Here is a 15,220-nt window from a genome sequence, read left to right on the forward strand (position 1 = left end):
CTGTTTTGGTACTCTGTATTATTTTGATATAACATTTGAAAACCTTTGGCATGGTGTACTGGTTTTCGTATCTGACTTTGTCTCTGCTTTGCTCTGCTCTGCTCTGTTTGGGTTGGTACCAACTTCTCTGTCTCTGAGTGCACCCACTTTGGAAACAAAGTGGTTTTATTGTGGTCTTTCCTGTGTGCACACTCGGGGCTCCGAGAAAAATAAAGGAAAGATTCACCTTTGTCTCTGCCTGGTTTGGCCACCGGGGTTAGCACAACCCTACCACGGGGGTGAAACATGGTCTCTGCTCTGTTTGATGCTCTGTTTTGATCTGATGATGATACTCAGTTTATGTTATGCCAAAGTACTATGGGTTTTACTTGTCTTAAAAACCATCGCTCTGTTATGTTGAAAATATGTTCTGTTCAGCATGATAACTCTGGAAAATATTTTATTCTGCATACTCTACTTTATAAATGCTCATGTTTGCACGCTAGCATATGATTTCTGCTTACTGAGTTGTTGATAACTCACCCTCTATCATTATAATATTTTTCAGATGATGTGGTGAGTCCAAATGAGGACCTGGATTAGAATGCTGTTTGTGTTTAAGCTGAGGAGATGTTGGTAGAAGGAGGACTTCTGGTGTTCTTAGTTTTAATGTCTTTGAGTTTTATTTATGTCTTGAGTTTAGTAAGATTTATGAAATATTTAGTTGGTTTGTTATGACTATCGGGAGGTTATGGACCCCTTTGATTTATTATTATTGCATTAAAGATTGTGTGGAGTTTGTAATGAGATTATGGAGAAGATATGAGATTGATTTCATTTATGAAGTTTTTGGAGATTATCCTTTGGATGTGTTGGGAGACATGTTTATGAGTGACAGGTAGTAATTCTCCAAGTCACCTGGGTTTGGGGCGTTATAATACCACTCTGATACAAGGTTGATAGGTCCCGATATTAAGATCAATATGGATGAAAACAAATATAGAAAAGTGATAATTCTCCACTTGGGGTGCGGAGGAAACCACAGTCCGAACAGTTTACAAATCACCAGACAATGACTATTTTTCTAAACACACATTACTTATACTACAACCCCACATAATTGCCACATACAACACTACATAACTGCTATACACCTATTCAGTTGCCACATATCTACATAGTCACACATATGGTAATAGTTAAGATAATAACTGTTATTCTACATATAACTGCTGTACACGATCTTGGGCATGCAAATAACTATCCTCTATTACACAATAACTCCCATTCTCCATGTCCACACATTTCCGAAAGCTTTGGGGTCTATCAAGTTAGCCTCACATTCTGCTTCGCAGAGGATGGAATGGGATGATTACAAATAACAAGCTGTTTTACATGATCTTCATTATAAGAATCATAAGACTCACATGCATATGCAACAAAAATATTTAGAAATATACACACTTTCAGTTAAACTATTGCTACAGCATAAGCTTGGAAAAGAACTGCTCGAATTCTTGATCAATGGTTTGTTTCCTAGTGCCTGGTTGAGCATCTACATACAAACAATGAAGTATTTCTCCACCCACTGAGTTAAATTATTCTCACATGTACACTTTCAATATATTAATTTCTAAATTACCTTGGCCTACAGTTCACCTTCCGGATGAAAGAACGTACATATTTGTTGGGTTAACCCCATGGGAGTAGAGAATATCTTCAAGTTCGTTATCTGTAGGCTGTTCAATGCAGTCATTTACATATCCAGAGCTAGTGTAATCTACTTGATCACACAAATCTACGAGGTGCTCCTCAAGAGTCTGAAATGCTTGTAATTCATCATGATGGCTAGGATGCTCTCCACTCAGAAATGCAAGTTTGTCTTTCTGAAACCAAAAGAGTAGTTGGCATTCTTGAGACTATTGCTGTCACATTTAACAGATGAAAATAAGGGCCTATTGAAGTTTGTTTTACATACTCTAATTGGACTTTAGCTTCACCACATGAAGACGTTGTAGAGTCGGAATCTCCACCAAAACTATTGCTGTCTTTCCCTGATTCAGGTTCTGCCCCGTAATCCATCGCTGCTCCTTCTGTTTTCCCAGTTATTATTTTTGGAAATATGCTTTCAACCTCAGGATTTTTCTCAAACACAAAGACCGGTTCAGAAGCAAAGCTGCGATCCCAGCATTTATGCTTTGGTATAGGCAAATCCGATTGCCCTGCCTTTAATTTCCTTTTCTTGTTCAAGTCAACAGTGTTATTCTCGAGTCCTTTATTGTCATGGAAGCTTAAAGGTAAAATTAATATATATTTAAGAGGAAATAACAAAGGGCTGTGAGGAAGGCTAAATATTGCAACAATTTTGTCAAAACATTTTTAAGGCAATAATGCACATAACAGAACCTCCTTCCATGTTTCCTAGCACAACCTTTCTTAATCATCATGTTCAACTTAGTTTGGGAATTGCACAAAAAACTAAGGCCTGAAAAAATCACCAAGGAAAAACAATGACCATGGTATAATTAAGATAATCTTTTTAGTGAAGAACCTTCGGTTACAAGCACTAATCATTTTATCTTAAAAGGAACAATAGCTTTATTTTGGAGTGGAAATAGAAGATCATTGGTAGAAAATTCAAGTTACGAAGACAAATCTTAACAGCTACATCTTCAGATCATAAAGAAAACGTTAAAGTCCATTAATCAACCCAGAAGCTGCTATAAATCACAAACCACCAGATGAATATATGGCAAGCATAGAAGCAATCAAACTGCTCCGGAAATCACAAACTCGAGAAATTCACTAGCTCAAACAAAAACAAGAACTTTAATATGAAGAAAAAAAAAACCATAAAGAAAAAAGTTAAGAAAAATCAAGAACCCGGAAATCTAGCCTGTAAACTTCAGACGGGTTCTCCTTATCTTCTCTCATCTAGACCCAGAAAAGGAGAGCGAATGATCAGAGCGAGTCAGTGATTCACTCCAGAGGGGAGATTCCTCTATCTCATATCATATCATATTATCACTCGCCACTCGCACCCCTCTAGTCTAAGTAGTTTCATGGGGCGTGAGAATCACGAGCGTAGGTGGACTGAATCAGGCTATGAAGGTATCGGAATAGAGAATAAATCTGCGCTGACTCAGATTTTACCATCCTCGTTCACGTGAAATTGGAACGAGGTTCTGCTGAGTAGGCTCACTTTTTTTTTTTTTAAATTATAATTATTTATTATTAATTATTGGAAAATATATTCAGTTGTAATGGTAACATTATAGTGAAAATATTTTCTTTTTCTTTTTACAATATTTCCTTGGAGCTCCCAAGTTACATGCAATTAAAATCGTTTCGCCGACAACATACATCTACTTGAGTATGTTATACGGAATCTTGATTCTCGCAGCTCTATACAGATTTTTTTTAGAGTTTTTTTTATAAGAAAATAAGAAATACTTTTAATAACAAAAGAAATTAAATAAAAATAATCTCATAATGTATTTGATACGGTACGTCAAATTGTGAATTTATTTTTTTTAATTTTATTTTTATATAATCCCCTTATATCCGTAATATTTCTACCAGTAAATATACATACTTTTTTATCAGCTGAAAAACAGTCTCGTAAACTCTACATCTACACAATCCAGTAAATTAAAGGCCATTCAACAACTCTTGGTACTATTCAATGTTGAACCCAGCTATAAATTACCAATTAAAAAAAATATCAATTTTTGATCTGCCATCCACATGTTTTGTAAAATAGTTAATATTCTAACAATATTTCTAGGCTTAAATGGTTAAGATTTTATTATCCCAATGTTTTTCATCCGTTAGATTCAAAATACTGAAAAAAAAAAAAGAATTTTCTAAAGATGATAACATAAAATTTGAAGGGTTTGAATAAAAGGGTATTAATTATTTAGCATAAGAAATATATATGGACCGTAATTAAGTAGGACACTATGTTACTTGAATGCTAATGAAGTATACATAGAGCTGCGGATTATCAACACATAACCCTACAGACTCAAAGAAGCCTGATGCATCAGGTAAAATGTAGCACTAATCTAAATAGAAAAATGATAGTTATAGTGTAAACTTTGTATATAACTTTGATACTTTAAAAAAAAAAAAAGCCACGGGTTGGCCATACACCAAATAATGAATTCTATGATCATATATAAAAGAAAAATAGAAATGATATTTGTAGTCGTAAGTGTGCAAACGCTACACAATCTCTTTGAAAAAAATGAGTATATACAGGACTCACATGAAAAAAATTAATTTTTTAATAGTAGATCTTACTCTTTTTCAAAACGATTACGTGGCACTTGCACACTCCATGACTATACGTAGCATTACACTGCTATTGTTGTTTAGTATAGTTGAGAATCTCCTCGGAAAGCATGGTGGTGCATTTAGCAAAAGAAGTGTGAGCTTGAGGCTTGCTATCCATTTCCTTCAATCAGGCTATATTTTCAGATATTCTTATGACTGCTGAATATGTACCAATGCATAAACAGACCAAAGCCACACTTAAAATTATTATGGAATTTGCAATCTGAAACAGAATATCAAGAATCGGTTTAGTATTGGATCGGTTTATAGCACATGCCTTCTGATAAAGTATATATGATGTGGAATAAGTACTTAGTGATATAGAACTCATACCTGCAACTTCGTCAATTTACCTTTGAGTATACGGAGATAACATGCGCATGGAAAGATAAATGTCTGTCATGAAACAATAGATAGAGAATTAATTCAAACTTCCTCAAATCTCTAGCTGTGAGTCGTGACGATCTACAATCGAGGTGTATATGAAGAGAGAACTTACAACTAACATTGTAAGTAAAGATCCCATTAACGCCATTACAGAAGCTGCAGTCCAATTGACAGAAAACAAGCTTAATTAGCAGACAACAGTCTCCTTTGTTTTTTATCCCATTTTATTTTGACTCTTACTGTCTTACTTGTTATTTGTTGTCTTTGCATGCTCAAAAAGCACATTCAGGACGTATATATCAAACAATCCTTTTTTCTTTCTTTGTGAAGAACCAAACACTTGAGATTCAATGTGCATAAGCAATGCAGGAAATGCTCACCGAAGAATGGAACAGTCAGTGCCACCACCAAAGTCGAAAATACTAAAATCGTTCTGACGAGAAGCACTACACTAAAAGATCTAAGCTGAGCTGAGGGCAGGAGTTCCTCTAAACTCAATGAGATGGGTGTAAGTGTCAACGCATACTTGGTCAGTGGGTTCGCCACCTATGCAACCACATCAGTCACTTGATGTACTATGCAAAGCATATAAAATCAGAAAACAAAATTCAAGTTTCCTATCATACCACAGTCCAGATTGCAATATTAGAAGCAACATATTCTCTGGGCATGTTTAAAGTGAACTGAGATTTGACTGAGTCACCAAACATTAGAAAGCCGCATATTGCTACCCCAATGTACATAAAGAAACAGAAAACAAAGCTGTGGCACATGAGATATATATATTAGCAAAGCTTGTAATGTAAGTAGGGGAAAAAGAAAGACTCATCAAGAAAAACAGGGAAGTAATCTTGAAAATAATGTAAATTTTAACATTAAAAAAATGTCTTCTCTTCAGGAAGTTAAAAAAAAAATGTCTGTTTATAAACAAGTAGAGAAAGGTGAATCAAGGCAACACAAGTGAATATTTTCAAACTGTATACTGACTAGTTTTGTCACCTGGCTATTAAAACAGATGGAAATTGTGATGGTTCTTTCATGGAAGTATAGATATTTGGAAAAACTGGATGGCCCGAGAAACTGTAACCAAAGATACCAATTGAGACAGATATGTTTGCAAGGTCTAAAGCCGTTCCACATGGATGAAATCCAACTTGGTCCACCACCCCAACCCATAATAAACAAAGTGCCACCAGAATTGATGCAACTACTCCTCCACCTGAACACAACTTTTAAGATAAGCTGTATTTGCAACTTAAAAAATTATGAGATTTCAAGAAAAGAAAAAAGGATAGGAACCTGAAAGGTATGAGAGCAAACTCAGATTTCGAAGCCAAACGGTTGGAAGAACAATTAGAGTAGCTGTGATGGAGAAAACTTGACGAGAACCAAGATAAGTTCCAGCAAAACGGATTTGTGTGTCTGGGTATAATGATGCCAGGTTATCGCTCATCATAATGATGTATTCCACGCAAGAAGCCTACAAACCAGAGCTCTTCACCTTATTAAGCATGGTACAAAGCAAGGCACCACAAAAGGTAGAGAGCTACGCATAGATATAGGAGAGATTTATTTGCACTTACATATAGTTCTATGTACAAAACTATCTGCATTAGACAAGAACAAGTGTCAGTTTGGCTTTCAAACAGGAGGTATCAGCTTGTAGTTGCAAACTCAACAGCAGCCATGATTTAGTTGGTTATATTCTTATACACACAAGCATGCTTGTGAAAAAAATTGGACATTTCATATTCAAGTTGGACTTACAGCTATTCCAAAGCGACCAGCTAACCCAAAAGCAGCCTCTCCAATATCTGGGTAAGTTTGGAGTTCTGGGGAGCTTTCTAAACATCGCTTCAATAAAAATGCCGTATAGCAAGAAAGGAGACCCATCATCACAAGTATGATGAGGCTAAACCATCCTCCTTCTTTGACTGCATACGGAGTTGTAAGGAGTCCTATGCCACACAGAACATTGATTCCTGCTTAAAAAGAAATGAGGATCTTTGTTGAGTAATTTTTGGAGTGTAAACCTGTTCATGAAGGGATGTGTAATAATGAACAGGTGAGTTGATGAAGTGCTGCCTGTCAGTTTGTTTGTTATTGTAGTGTAGTGCTGTCTTGGGTTTTCTCGCACGATAACGTCTCATCACAAAGAAATTATGGGGAGAAACTCAATGATGTTTGTGTAATTAAGAAATTATGCACTCCATAAACATATTATCGTGGCCATATTAGAATTGAAAGATGTCAAGTCACTCTCAATTGACTGGTAACTTTAACTTTGTGAGAAAAGATTGCAAAAGAGGATAGAATTTAATTGAAGTGAACCAATGCAGGAATCAAAGGCAGACTTGAAGATTCAAAATGGAAAAAACCAGAAAGTGGGATAAAAGGATTGAGGATATAATAACGACGACCATAGGCGCAGCAATAATGAAGGCCAAAGTAGAGAACATGGAAATCTAGCCGGTGATGGAAATCCTTCTGTATGATAATGCGGAAGAAACACTAGCAAACATGGAGGTTTCAAATTTAGCATTCAATGTTATAATTGCCAAAAGTATAGACATTATAGAAATGAATGTTGGAATAAAAGGGTTGGAGATCGAAACAATTACACTAAGAGAACTAGTCGAGGAGAGGAGGAATCTCTACTACTTTCATGTGAAGAAGATGACAAGGATCCACAATACATATGGTTTTTAGACTCTAGTTCGACAAACCACCATGTGTGGTAGAAAAGTGTTGTTTCTTGCAATGAGTAATCAAGAGCAAGAAGACACTAAATTTGGTGATTTTTAATTTGGCGATTCTTGTAAAGTTTCCGTAAAAGGAAAGAGGAAAATTATATACGGTGCAACTTAAGAATGATGAGCACAAGCATATTTCTAAGAGAAGTGCTATAACAACATAGAGATCTTACAAAAGTAAATTTACAAATTGACATGGTTTAATATGATATGTTAGATCTATTTTACAATAAAAGTAGATTTACAATCTAACATACCACATCAAATCATGCCAGTTTGTGGGTTTATTTTTGTGAAATTTCTTTGTGGCTAAAACATTTCTCTATTTCCATTGTGTATTGTGTGCTAGAATTAAAATACGAATGGGCAATTGTTGGAGAAAGGCTAGGCCATTCTTATGGAGGATTTGACGCTCACATTAAAAGATCAACATGCAAATGTCATTACTGAAGTACAAATTTCAAAGAATCGGATGTTTGCTGTGAACATAAAAAGCAGTAACTGTAATGTGTTTTCACGCAAAAGTGAAAGATCAGTCTTGGTTGTGGCATCTGCGATATGGACACTTCGAGTTTTAATGGCATAAAGCTTCTGTCTACCAAGGTATGGTCAAAGGATTGCCAAGTATTGACCATTTAAATGTCATATCCGAAGGATGCACCCTTGGAAAGCTTTGAAAAATAGAGAGAAACAGAGAGAGCACAAAAATATTGTTTGAAGAAAATTTGATGTTGATAAGGAGCCTTGAACTAGCACTAGTGGGAATTATAGCTCTGCATGGTTTTCCATTGAAATGCTTTGGCAATGTGGTGGTTCTAGTATTTGACACAATTTCTTTTGGACAAAGTGATGAATAAAATAGTAAAGTAATCAGGAGAAAATCCTGTTTTTACCATTAACGACTGCTTGAGCCAATGAACACCGCTCCTGTGGTGGGGGCGATTTTCTTGCAGAAAACTTTGAGCAGGCAGATCCAGATATCTTCACAGGTAGTATGGAAGTAGGCACTTCTTCTTTGTCTATACTTGTTTCAGAAATAAGAGGCTTACTCAACAAAGAATCATGCTCAGATGCTTCTGGGGTCTCTTGTGCTGTGGAAAAAAAGCTGCTTATTCCTGTCAGGCTAGTTTTCCTTAAAAATTTGAGGGAGGGTGGGGCCACAGTTGTAAACCTGCTAATTGACTGCCTGCATGTATTCAACCAAGTGAGATGAAGAATTCAGAATATTATCTGCTTAGTCTTTTCAATTTATTTATGTATTCATTATTTATTTTGCTTATATTCCCCATATGATCACTTCCAAACAAATCATTAGGCATAACATCATTCACCCAGCATGTCACCATTTTTCTGCTACTGCATTCTGGATAATTGGTATTTGTTATATGTTCATAGTCATGCTAATAACAAGAAGGCATGCCGATGCCAAAGATGATGGGGTCTGGCCAATTTTTCCTTTGCAACCCCTCAAAATGTAGTGTTCCAGCAGCTACCAGCCAAAAAAGAAAAAAAAAAACATTCCTGGTCTGTACAGGCACAAATTTTTTTGTCGAACTCGTTTCTTAGTCTATTTCATATCCCTACTCCAAACTATCTTTCCAGATTCACTTAGTTTGAAATTTGCATTCAGATTATACAAAGTCCCTATTAATAACATGAGGCAATATTCTTATAACATCATTAGTGTGTTAGCTATAACAACATTGCCACATAAGCAATAAAAATTGACACAACAATATATATTTTTTTAAATAATGTTTGTAATCTGCCTCTTCCCATCAGTTTACAGTTTAACATTTTAGAATAAATGGTGATTTCACATTGCATCAGAGTAGAGGTCCTAAATTCGAACCCTAATGATACACTCTACTTATTTAATTAAATACTCCACGTGTTGGGCTCATTCATTAAAGAGGAGTCTGGCCTACGTGAGGGAAGAGTGTAATCTATCTCTTCCCATCAACTGGTCTCGTTTGCATTCAAAACCCACCTCAGCTTATCTTATTTTATTATTACAACTTTTCCAAATTCTCACACAAAATATAATAAATAATTTAACTTTTTCAAATCCCAAAATATCTTTTCAAATTCCCACACAAAATATAATAAATAATTTAACTTTTATTCTACTATTTACAAACCATCTCAACTCATCTCAACTTATATCTCAATCCAAATCACTCATAATCTTTTGAGATAAGTGATAATTTTACAATGTCGCCACCTTAATGATCTGCTAAACATATATAAACGAGATTTTTTATTTAAAAAAAAAAAAAAAAAAAGCTGTAGATCATGGAGTACCTGTAGCTCTGAGGCCAAGTGGAATCGTTGAGGTCAATGTTGTTAACAGATGGACTTGGTGAGGAAACTGTGTCTTCAGATTCAGTATAGTACTCCTCATCCCCATAGACCAATTCCGCCTCGTTTTCTTCATCATCGGTTTGGAAATCATCGCCCCGTTCCCGCCCCAAATCGTCGTCCAGTTTCATTACCACTCTGCTCCTGGATTCAAACTCTGCGTACAAACATAACCTCAGAATAATTTCTACTGTTTCTCTCTCGAGACTGCTTTGAACTTTCCATTCACATTAACTTTTGCTTTACATAATTAACAGAAACCAGGAAAAAAAAAAAAAAAAAACTAGAATGAGACCTGGTTTGGTCGGGTTTGGCTGAAGTAAGCGTCCAAGAAGCCGAGGTTATCGGAGATTATAGATGAGGTGCGAATAAGATGTACTTTTTTCTGAGTTGATGACCGACTATTAATACCAACCACGCACGCACCTGAAACATATATCAACCATGCATGCATGGGAAATTTACTAGATGATCCGAAGCTGGTGCTGTTGTTTCGTTTGTTCAGGTTTTGCATTTTTTTTAGGATTTAAATAGTTCAGAATTAGTACTACATTAATTTGACATTTCAAAATGGTCATTCCGTAAATCATAATAGGTCACGTGACATTTTATATACAATTATCATTTAAATTATTAAAATGGTTAATTACAAAATTAGTAGAATTCATACTTCCATTTTAAAAACTGAAAATTCAGTATCTTCGACAATTCTTCGTTAGAAAATTCAATGCAAACCACTTAGCCTCTGATTGACTGATAAGTGGCATTAATATCCATGTCAACCATTTAGAGATTGACATATAACTTAATTTAATCTCTGAATTTTTCTTATATCCTTACAATAATCGTTTTATAGTGAAAATTAATTTTGTAACTCTTTTAAAAAAAATAAAATACTTAGGTTCCGTTTGGATACGCAGTTGGTTTCAGCTTAAAATATAATAATAATTACTCCAAAATAGTGTTATGAGAAGATCTTCTTGAGATTGAAATATAATTACCTAAATTACTCTACAAAGAGATCCTACAAAAATAAATCTATAAATTGACATAATTTTATATGATATGTTAGACCTACTTTACAATAAAAATAATTTTACAACCTAATATATCACATTAAGCCATGTCAGTTTGTGGATTTATTTTTATGTGATCTTTTTGTGACTAAAACACTTCTCTATTAATTATGTTAGGAGTAGTAAAAAAATGTAAAATAAAAAGTGGAATTGATCAACACATGACATAAGGTTTATGTGGTTCAGCAACGTGCATACGTCCACAGAATTGCAAAATATTTGATTTAGTTGAAAAACAAAGATACAATCCGGAAATACGGCAGCCATATATGGTTTAATACAATATATAGTAAATCTTAATTAACGGGTCAGGTTGGATCAGTTTGAGAGCCAAACAAGTCAAAACCACAACGAATCCGTATTGGATTGATTCATCAAATTGAGCTACACACAAACATATAACCAAGCTCCGCACACAGGAGACCAACAAATTAAATCCAGTGGCCTTGAGATAGTGGCATGAAACACTTCCATGGCACACATGATACGAGTCCTGATGGCCAGGATGGTGAATCAAAATCTTTTGATCAGTGCAAAACCTACCCATCCTGAGCATTGCCAATGGTGTAGCTAAATGCAAATGCAAATACATATTTAGCTAGCTACCCCATTAAATTTACTACATTGGATAAGCCATACATAAATTTTTTCTTTACTATGAACATTGTTACTACATATTTCCAGATAGACTGTTCACCTTTTAAATTTTATTACTTTTACTCTCTCCTCCCACTCTCTCTCTTTCTCGACACAACATCTTTATTTTTTTCTCTCACTCGAATACTTTTCTTTTCTCCCTTGACAAAACCCTTTCTTTGGACTCTGGAAAAAAATCGCAGCTCTCTCTCTCGACGGCTCTCAACGGAACAGTACCAGCTCTCGAGAGATCTCGTGATAGTTCAGGTATGATTTTCTCCCTCTATTCTCTATTTCTTCATTCTCTCTCGCTGGCCGAGTGAAGGTTTTCTATTTCTTCCTACCAAAACTCTTGATCATGTGATGATTTCAAGGTTTTCGATCTCCCACAAGGACACTACCCTTCCTCCATTGATGTCGCTATTCATCACCACTACCGCTACACTTGCTTGGTGTTTTCACTATAGACTTAGCTAGGGTAAATGAAACTCTCTCTCTCTATTTTTCCTAGGGATTTTATTACATAGATTTCAGCTTGCTGTAATTGTTGTTTGGATGCTTTGCTTAATCTAGATTAGGGTTTTGATTTCAAGGGTGATTTTAGGGATGAATTTAGGATTTCAATTTTTTGTTTTTAATAGGTCCCCTGATTTTTGTAAACATGTAGGAGCAAGAGGTAGTATTTTATTACTTTGTCCTCTGGTTTTGCTTAATCTAGATTAGGTTTCAATTTTCTGTTCTTGTTTTTAAGGTGGCTTGGATGCTTGGGATATGCATAATGCTTGTGAATTATATGCATTGTTCTTGCTTTTAAGGTGGTGGTAAAAAATGGATGTTTGTATATTAAATGTTTTGTATATTAAAAAATGTATAAATCATTTGTTGGATGCTTGGGATATGTATATTAAATGTATTGTAAAAAATGGATGCTTGGGATATGTATAGTGTTTGTATATTAAAAAATGTATACTTTTAAATGGATGCTTGGGATATGTATTAGTTTGTATATTAAATAAATGCTTGGGATACAAATGGATGTTTGTTACAATAATTTATGCTTCAACTTTGCTATTTGTTTTGCTAATTCTCTATTATAATTTGTTGTTTTAATTGCCAATATGACTATGAGTAAAACAATGGGACTACGAGTAAGCATGTGATTTTATGATTTCATATGCTTCATCTTGATAATGAGACAACATATATTTTTGAATTGTTTAGTAACATTTTTACTTTCAATATTTTGTTGAATGATGAATACTTTAATTGATAAGGATCCCTTCTTCACTTCACTGTTGCAAAGACATGAAGTTGGTATTGACAGCCCCTATGGATAGTGCAAATGTTGATGTCCAAGTGACACAACCCTAATGGGAAACAAGGGTACCTATTAAAAGATTCTAGCGGAGTGTGTCATTTACTGCAGAGAAATATACTCTTCTTGTTTCAGCTTGGTTTAACATTAATATAGACTCCATACAAGGGACTAACTAAACCTCCACACAATTGTGGAGTAGAATTTATGATTACGAAAATACCTATAAAAAAACCTAACAGTCCAGAACGATCTGTACCCTCTTTGACCAATCGGTAATCAAGCATTCAAAAATGTGTCGATAAATTTGTGATTCTATAGCCCAAGTTGAAGGAATGCATCCAAGCAGTACGACTGAGCTAGACAAGGTGTAATGCTTTTTTCAGTTATTATTATTGTAATTATTAAGTCTTTGCAATGATAGAACATATTAATTGTGGAATTATTTTGTAGATTGATAAGACAAAAAATTTGTACCGAGAGACACAAAAAACTAATTTCAACATGGAATATTGCTGGAATCTTTTGAGGCACGAACCGAGATGGCAAGCGCACATGGAACTCATAAGAAGGAAAGACAATGTGGTACATTTAGGTATTACTCCAAACTCAATACGATTAGGGGAAGACATGAAAAATATGTCCGTGGATGATGAGAGACCTTCGGGCAATAAGACTGAAAATGAAAAAGAAAGAAAAAAGAAAGAGAGACAACGAAAAGGTAAGGAATCACAAGTTAATGAATTTAATGAGGCTTTAAGGCACATGAGTGATGATAGGAAGACTTATATGATGAAGAGAAGAGAAACAATAATCAAGATTGACAATAATAGATTTGAGTTAATACTTCTTACGAAAAGAAAACTTGATATGGAAATTAAGGCTGACAATGATAGATATGATTTAATAGTTCTTAAGAAGAGGAAAATTGATATGAAAATTATGAAATTGGATATTGATTCCATAAATTATGTGCAGCAAGAGTATTTCCATAATCTTCAAACGGAAATCATTAGGGGCAAAGGAATGAGGCCATATCTCATACATAGTTGTATGCTTGTTTTGGTTTATTTTGATTGGTGGTGGACTTGCTGGTACATTTATTGGTGGGTGATTTGTAATTATTTTTTACTGTGTGGTGATATGTTTTTTGACTTGCTTGTGGGTCGGCTAGTTTTTTTTTTATTGTACTAGACTTCCTGGGTTTTAATTGTACTAAACTTTATGGAATTGCTGGTGGGTTTGCTGGTTGGTTATTGGAGGAGTTTTATTGTTGCTAGTTGGTTGCTGCTTGGAAGCATGTTGGTTGCTTTGAATTACATTGATAAAAAAAAAAAAAAAAAGGGACAACTTTCTAAAATGGATTCTATATATATATATATATATATTCATGTAATGAAATGAAATGGAATGATATTGATTTTGATATATGAAATTTGTATTGTAGACAACTTTCTGTATATTGAACTAATTTGAGACAACTTTCTGAAATTAGTTGATGCTCAATTTGAAGTTGATGAAATTGGTATTGGCAGCACAGGTTATCATTTTAAATTGATGAAATTGGTGTATATAAATTTAGTTGATGCTCAATTTTAAGACAACATAGGTTATCATTATGTATTGGGTTTCTTCATGTAGATGTTGTTGTAGATCTTATGTAGTGGGTTTTAATTAGCATTAGCATAGGTTATCATTAGCATTGGTCTATGTATTGATCTATGCATATGCATATACAAAGTCATATTTGCATAATATGACTTTAAAATCCTCCACATTGACTTATGCATATCTAAATATTTAGCTACCTATAAACATTGCTTATCCAAATTTGGATAACTACTATTCACCCTACAAATCATATTTTAATCATTATTTCTCTCTCCTCCCACTCTCTCTCTCTCTCAATCCTTTCATTTTCTCCCCCTTCACCAACACAACAAACCTTCACTTACACATTTATTTTATTATTATAATATATTATATACATTTTTTCATTTTATTATATTTTTAATATAATATATAAAAAAAATTATATTTTTTATCATTGCATTTGTATTATTAATGTCAAATGTATGTAATGGATGCTAATTACAAAAAATATATAAAAAAATTGATTTTAGCAAAAAAATAAAAATATTATTATTATTTTGTCTCAAATATGCATAAGCTAATATTGAAATTTTGCTTGAATGGCAGAGTGGATATGTAAAAGATGTGATTTTATATATGCATAGACCAATACTAATGCTCATAAGGCGGCTATTTCCAAAACAATACAACTGCAATCTAAAAATGTTACAATTGAAAGTTCTGTGCTGGCAAACATGAGACTGCCTCTTGGCACAATAGAGATGGAAGAACACACATCCAGC

General features: G+C 34.2%; 1 protein-coding gene and 1 long non-coding RNA gene across 2 annotated transcripts; both read right to left on the reverse strand.

Moving 5' to 3' along the window:
- Positions 1-1,283: 1,283 nt before the first annotated feature.
- Positions 1,284-2,380, reverse strand: LOC121268488. Its single transcript, XR_005941166.1, has 3 exons — positions 1,958-2,380; positions 1,622-1,865; positions 1,284-1,534 (listed from the first exon to the last, which is right to left on the reverse strand). It is a non-coding gene; the product is annotated as an uncharacterized LOC121268488 (long non-coding RNA).
- Positions 2,381-4,122: 1,742 nt separating this feature from the next.
- On the reverse strand, positions 4,123-10,423 carry LOC121268486 (amino acid transporter AVT1D-like). The gene is made up of 12 exons (XM_041172798.1): positions 10,114-10,423; positions 9,762-9,978; positions 8,351-8,643; positions 6,472-6,686; positions 6,288-6,311; positions 6,004-6,184; positions 5,704-5,923; positions 5,331-5,466; positions 5,085-5,250; positions 4,817-4,860; positions 4,651-4,713; positions 4,123-4,540 (listed from the first exon to the last, which is right to left on the reverse strand). Exons 2-12 carry the CDS (start codon positions 9,947-9,949, stop codon positions 4,445-4,447), a joined length of 1,626 nt encoding a protein of 541 aa, XP_041028732.1. The 5' UTR covers positions 9,950-9,978; positions 10,114-10,423; the 3' UTR covers positions 4,123-4,444.
- Between the last annotated feature and the right edge of the window lie 4,797 nt (positions 10,424-15,220).

The sequence above is a fragment of the Juglans microcarpa x Juglans regia genome, chromosome 5S (genome assembly GCF_004785595.1).
Source record: "Juglans microcarpa x Juglans regia isolate MS1-56 chromosome 5S, Jm3101_v1.0, whole genome shotgun sequence".
Classification (NCBI taxonomy): Eukaryota; Viridiplantae; Streptophyta; class Magnoliopsida; order Fagales; family Juglandaceae; genus Juglans; species Juglans microcarpa x Juglans regia.

Excerpts from the sequence above, each read along its gene's own strand:
- LOC121268486 (XM_041172798.1), bottom strand. The coding sequence starts at position 9,949 with ATGAAACTGGACGACGATTTGGGGCGGGAACGGGGCGATGATTTCCAA. Across the intron at positions 6,687-8,350 it reads GGCTCAAGCAGTCGTTAATG|GAATCAATGTTCTGTGTGGC; the intron begins GTAAAAACAGGA and ends CTTTTTAAGCAG. Across the intron at positions 6,185-6,287 it reads TTTTGTACATAGAACTATAT|GCTTCTTGCGTGGAATACAT; the intron begins GTAAGTGCAAAT and ends TCTGGTTTGTAG.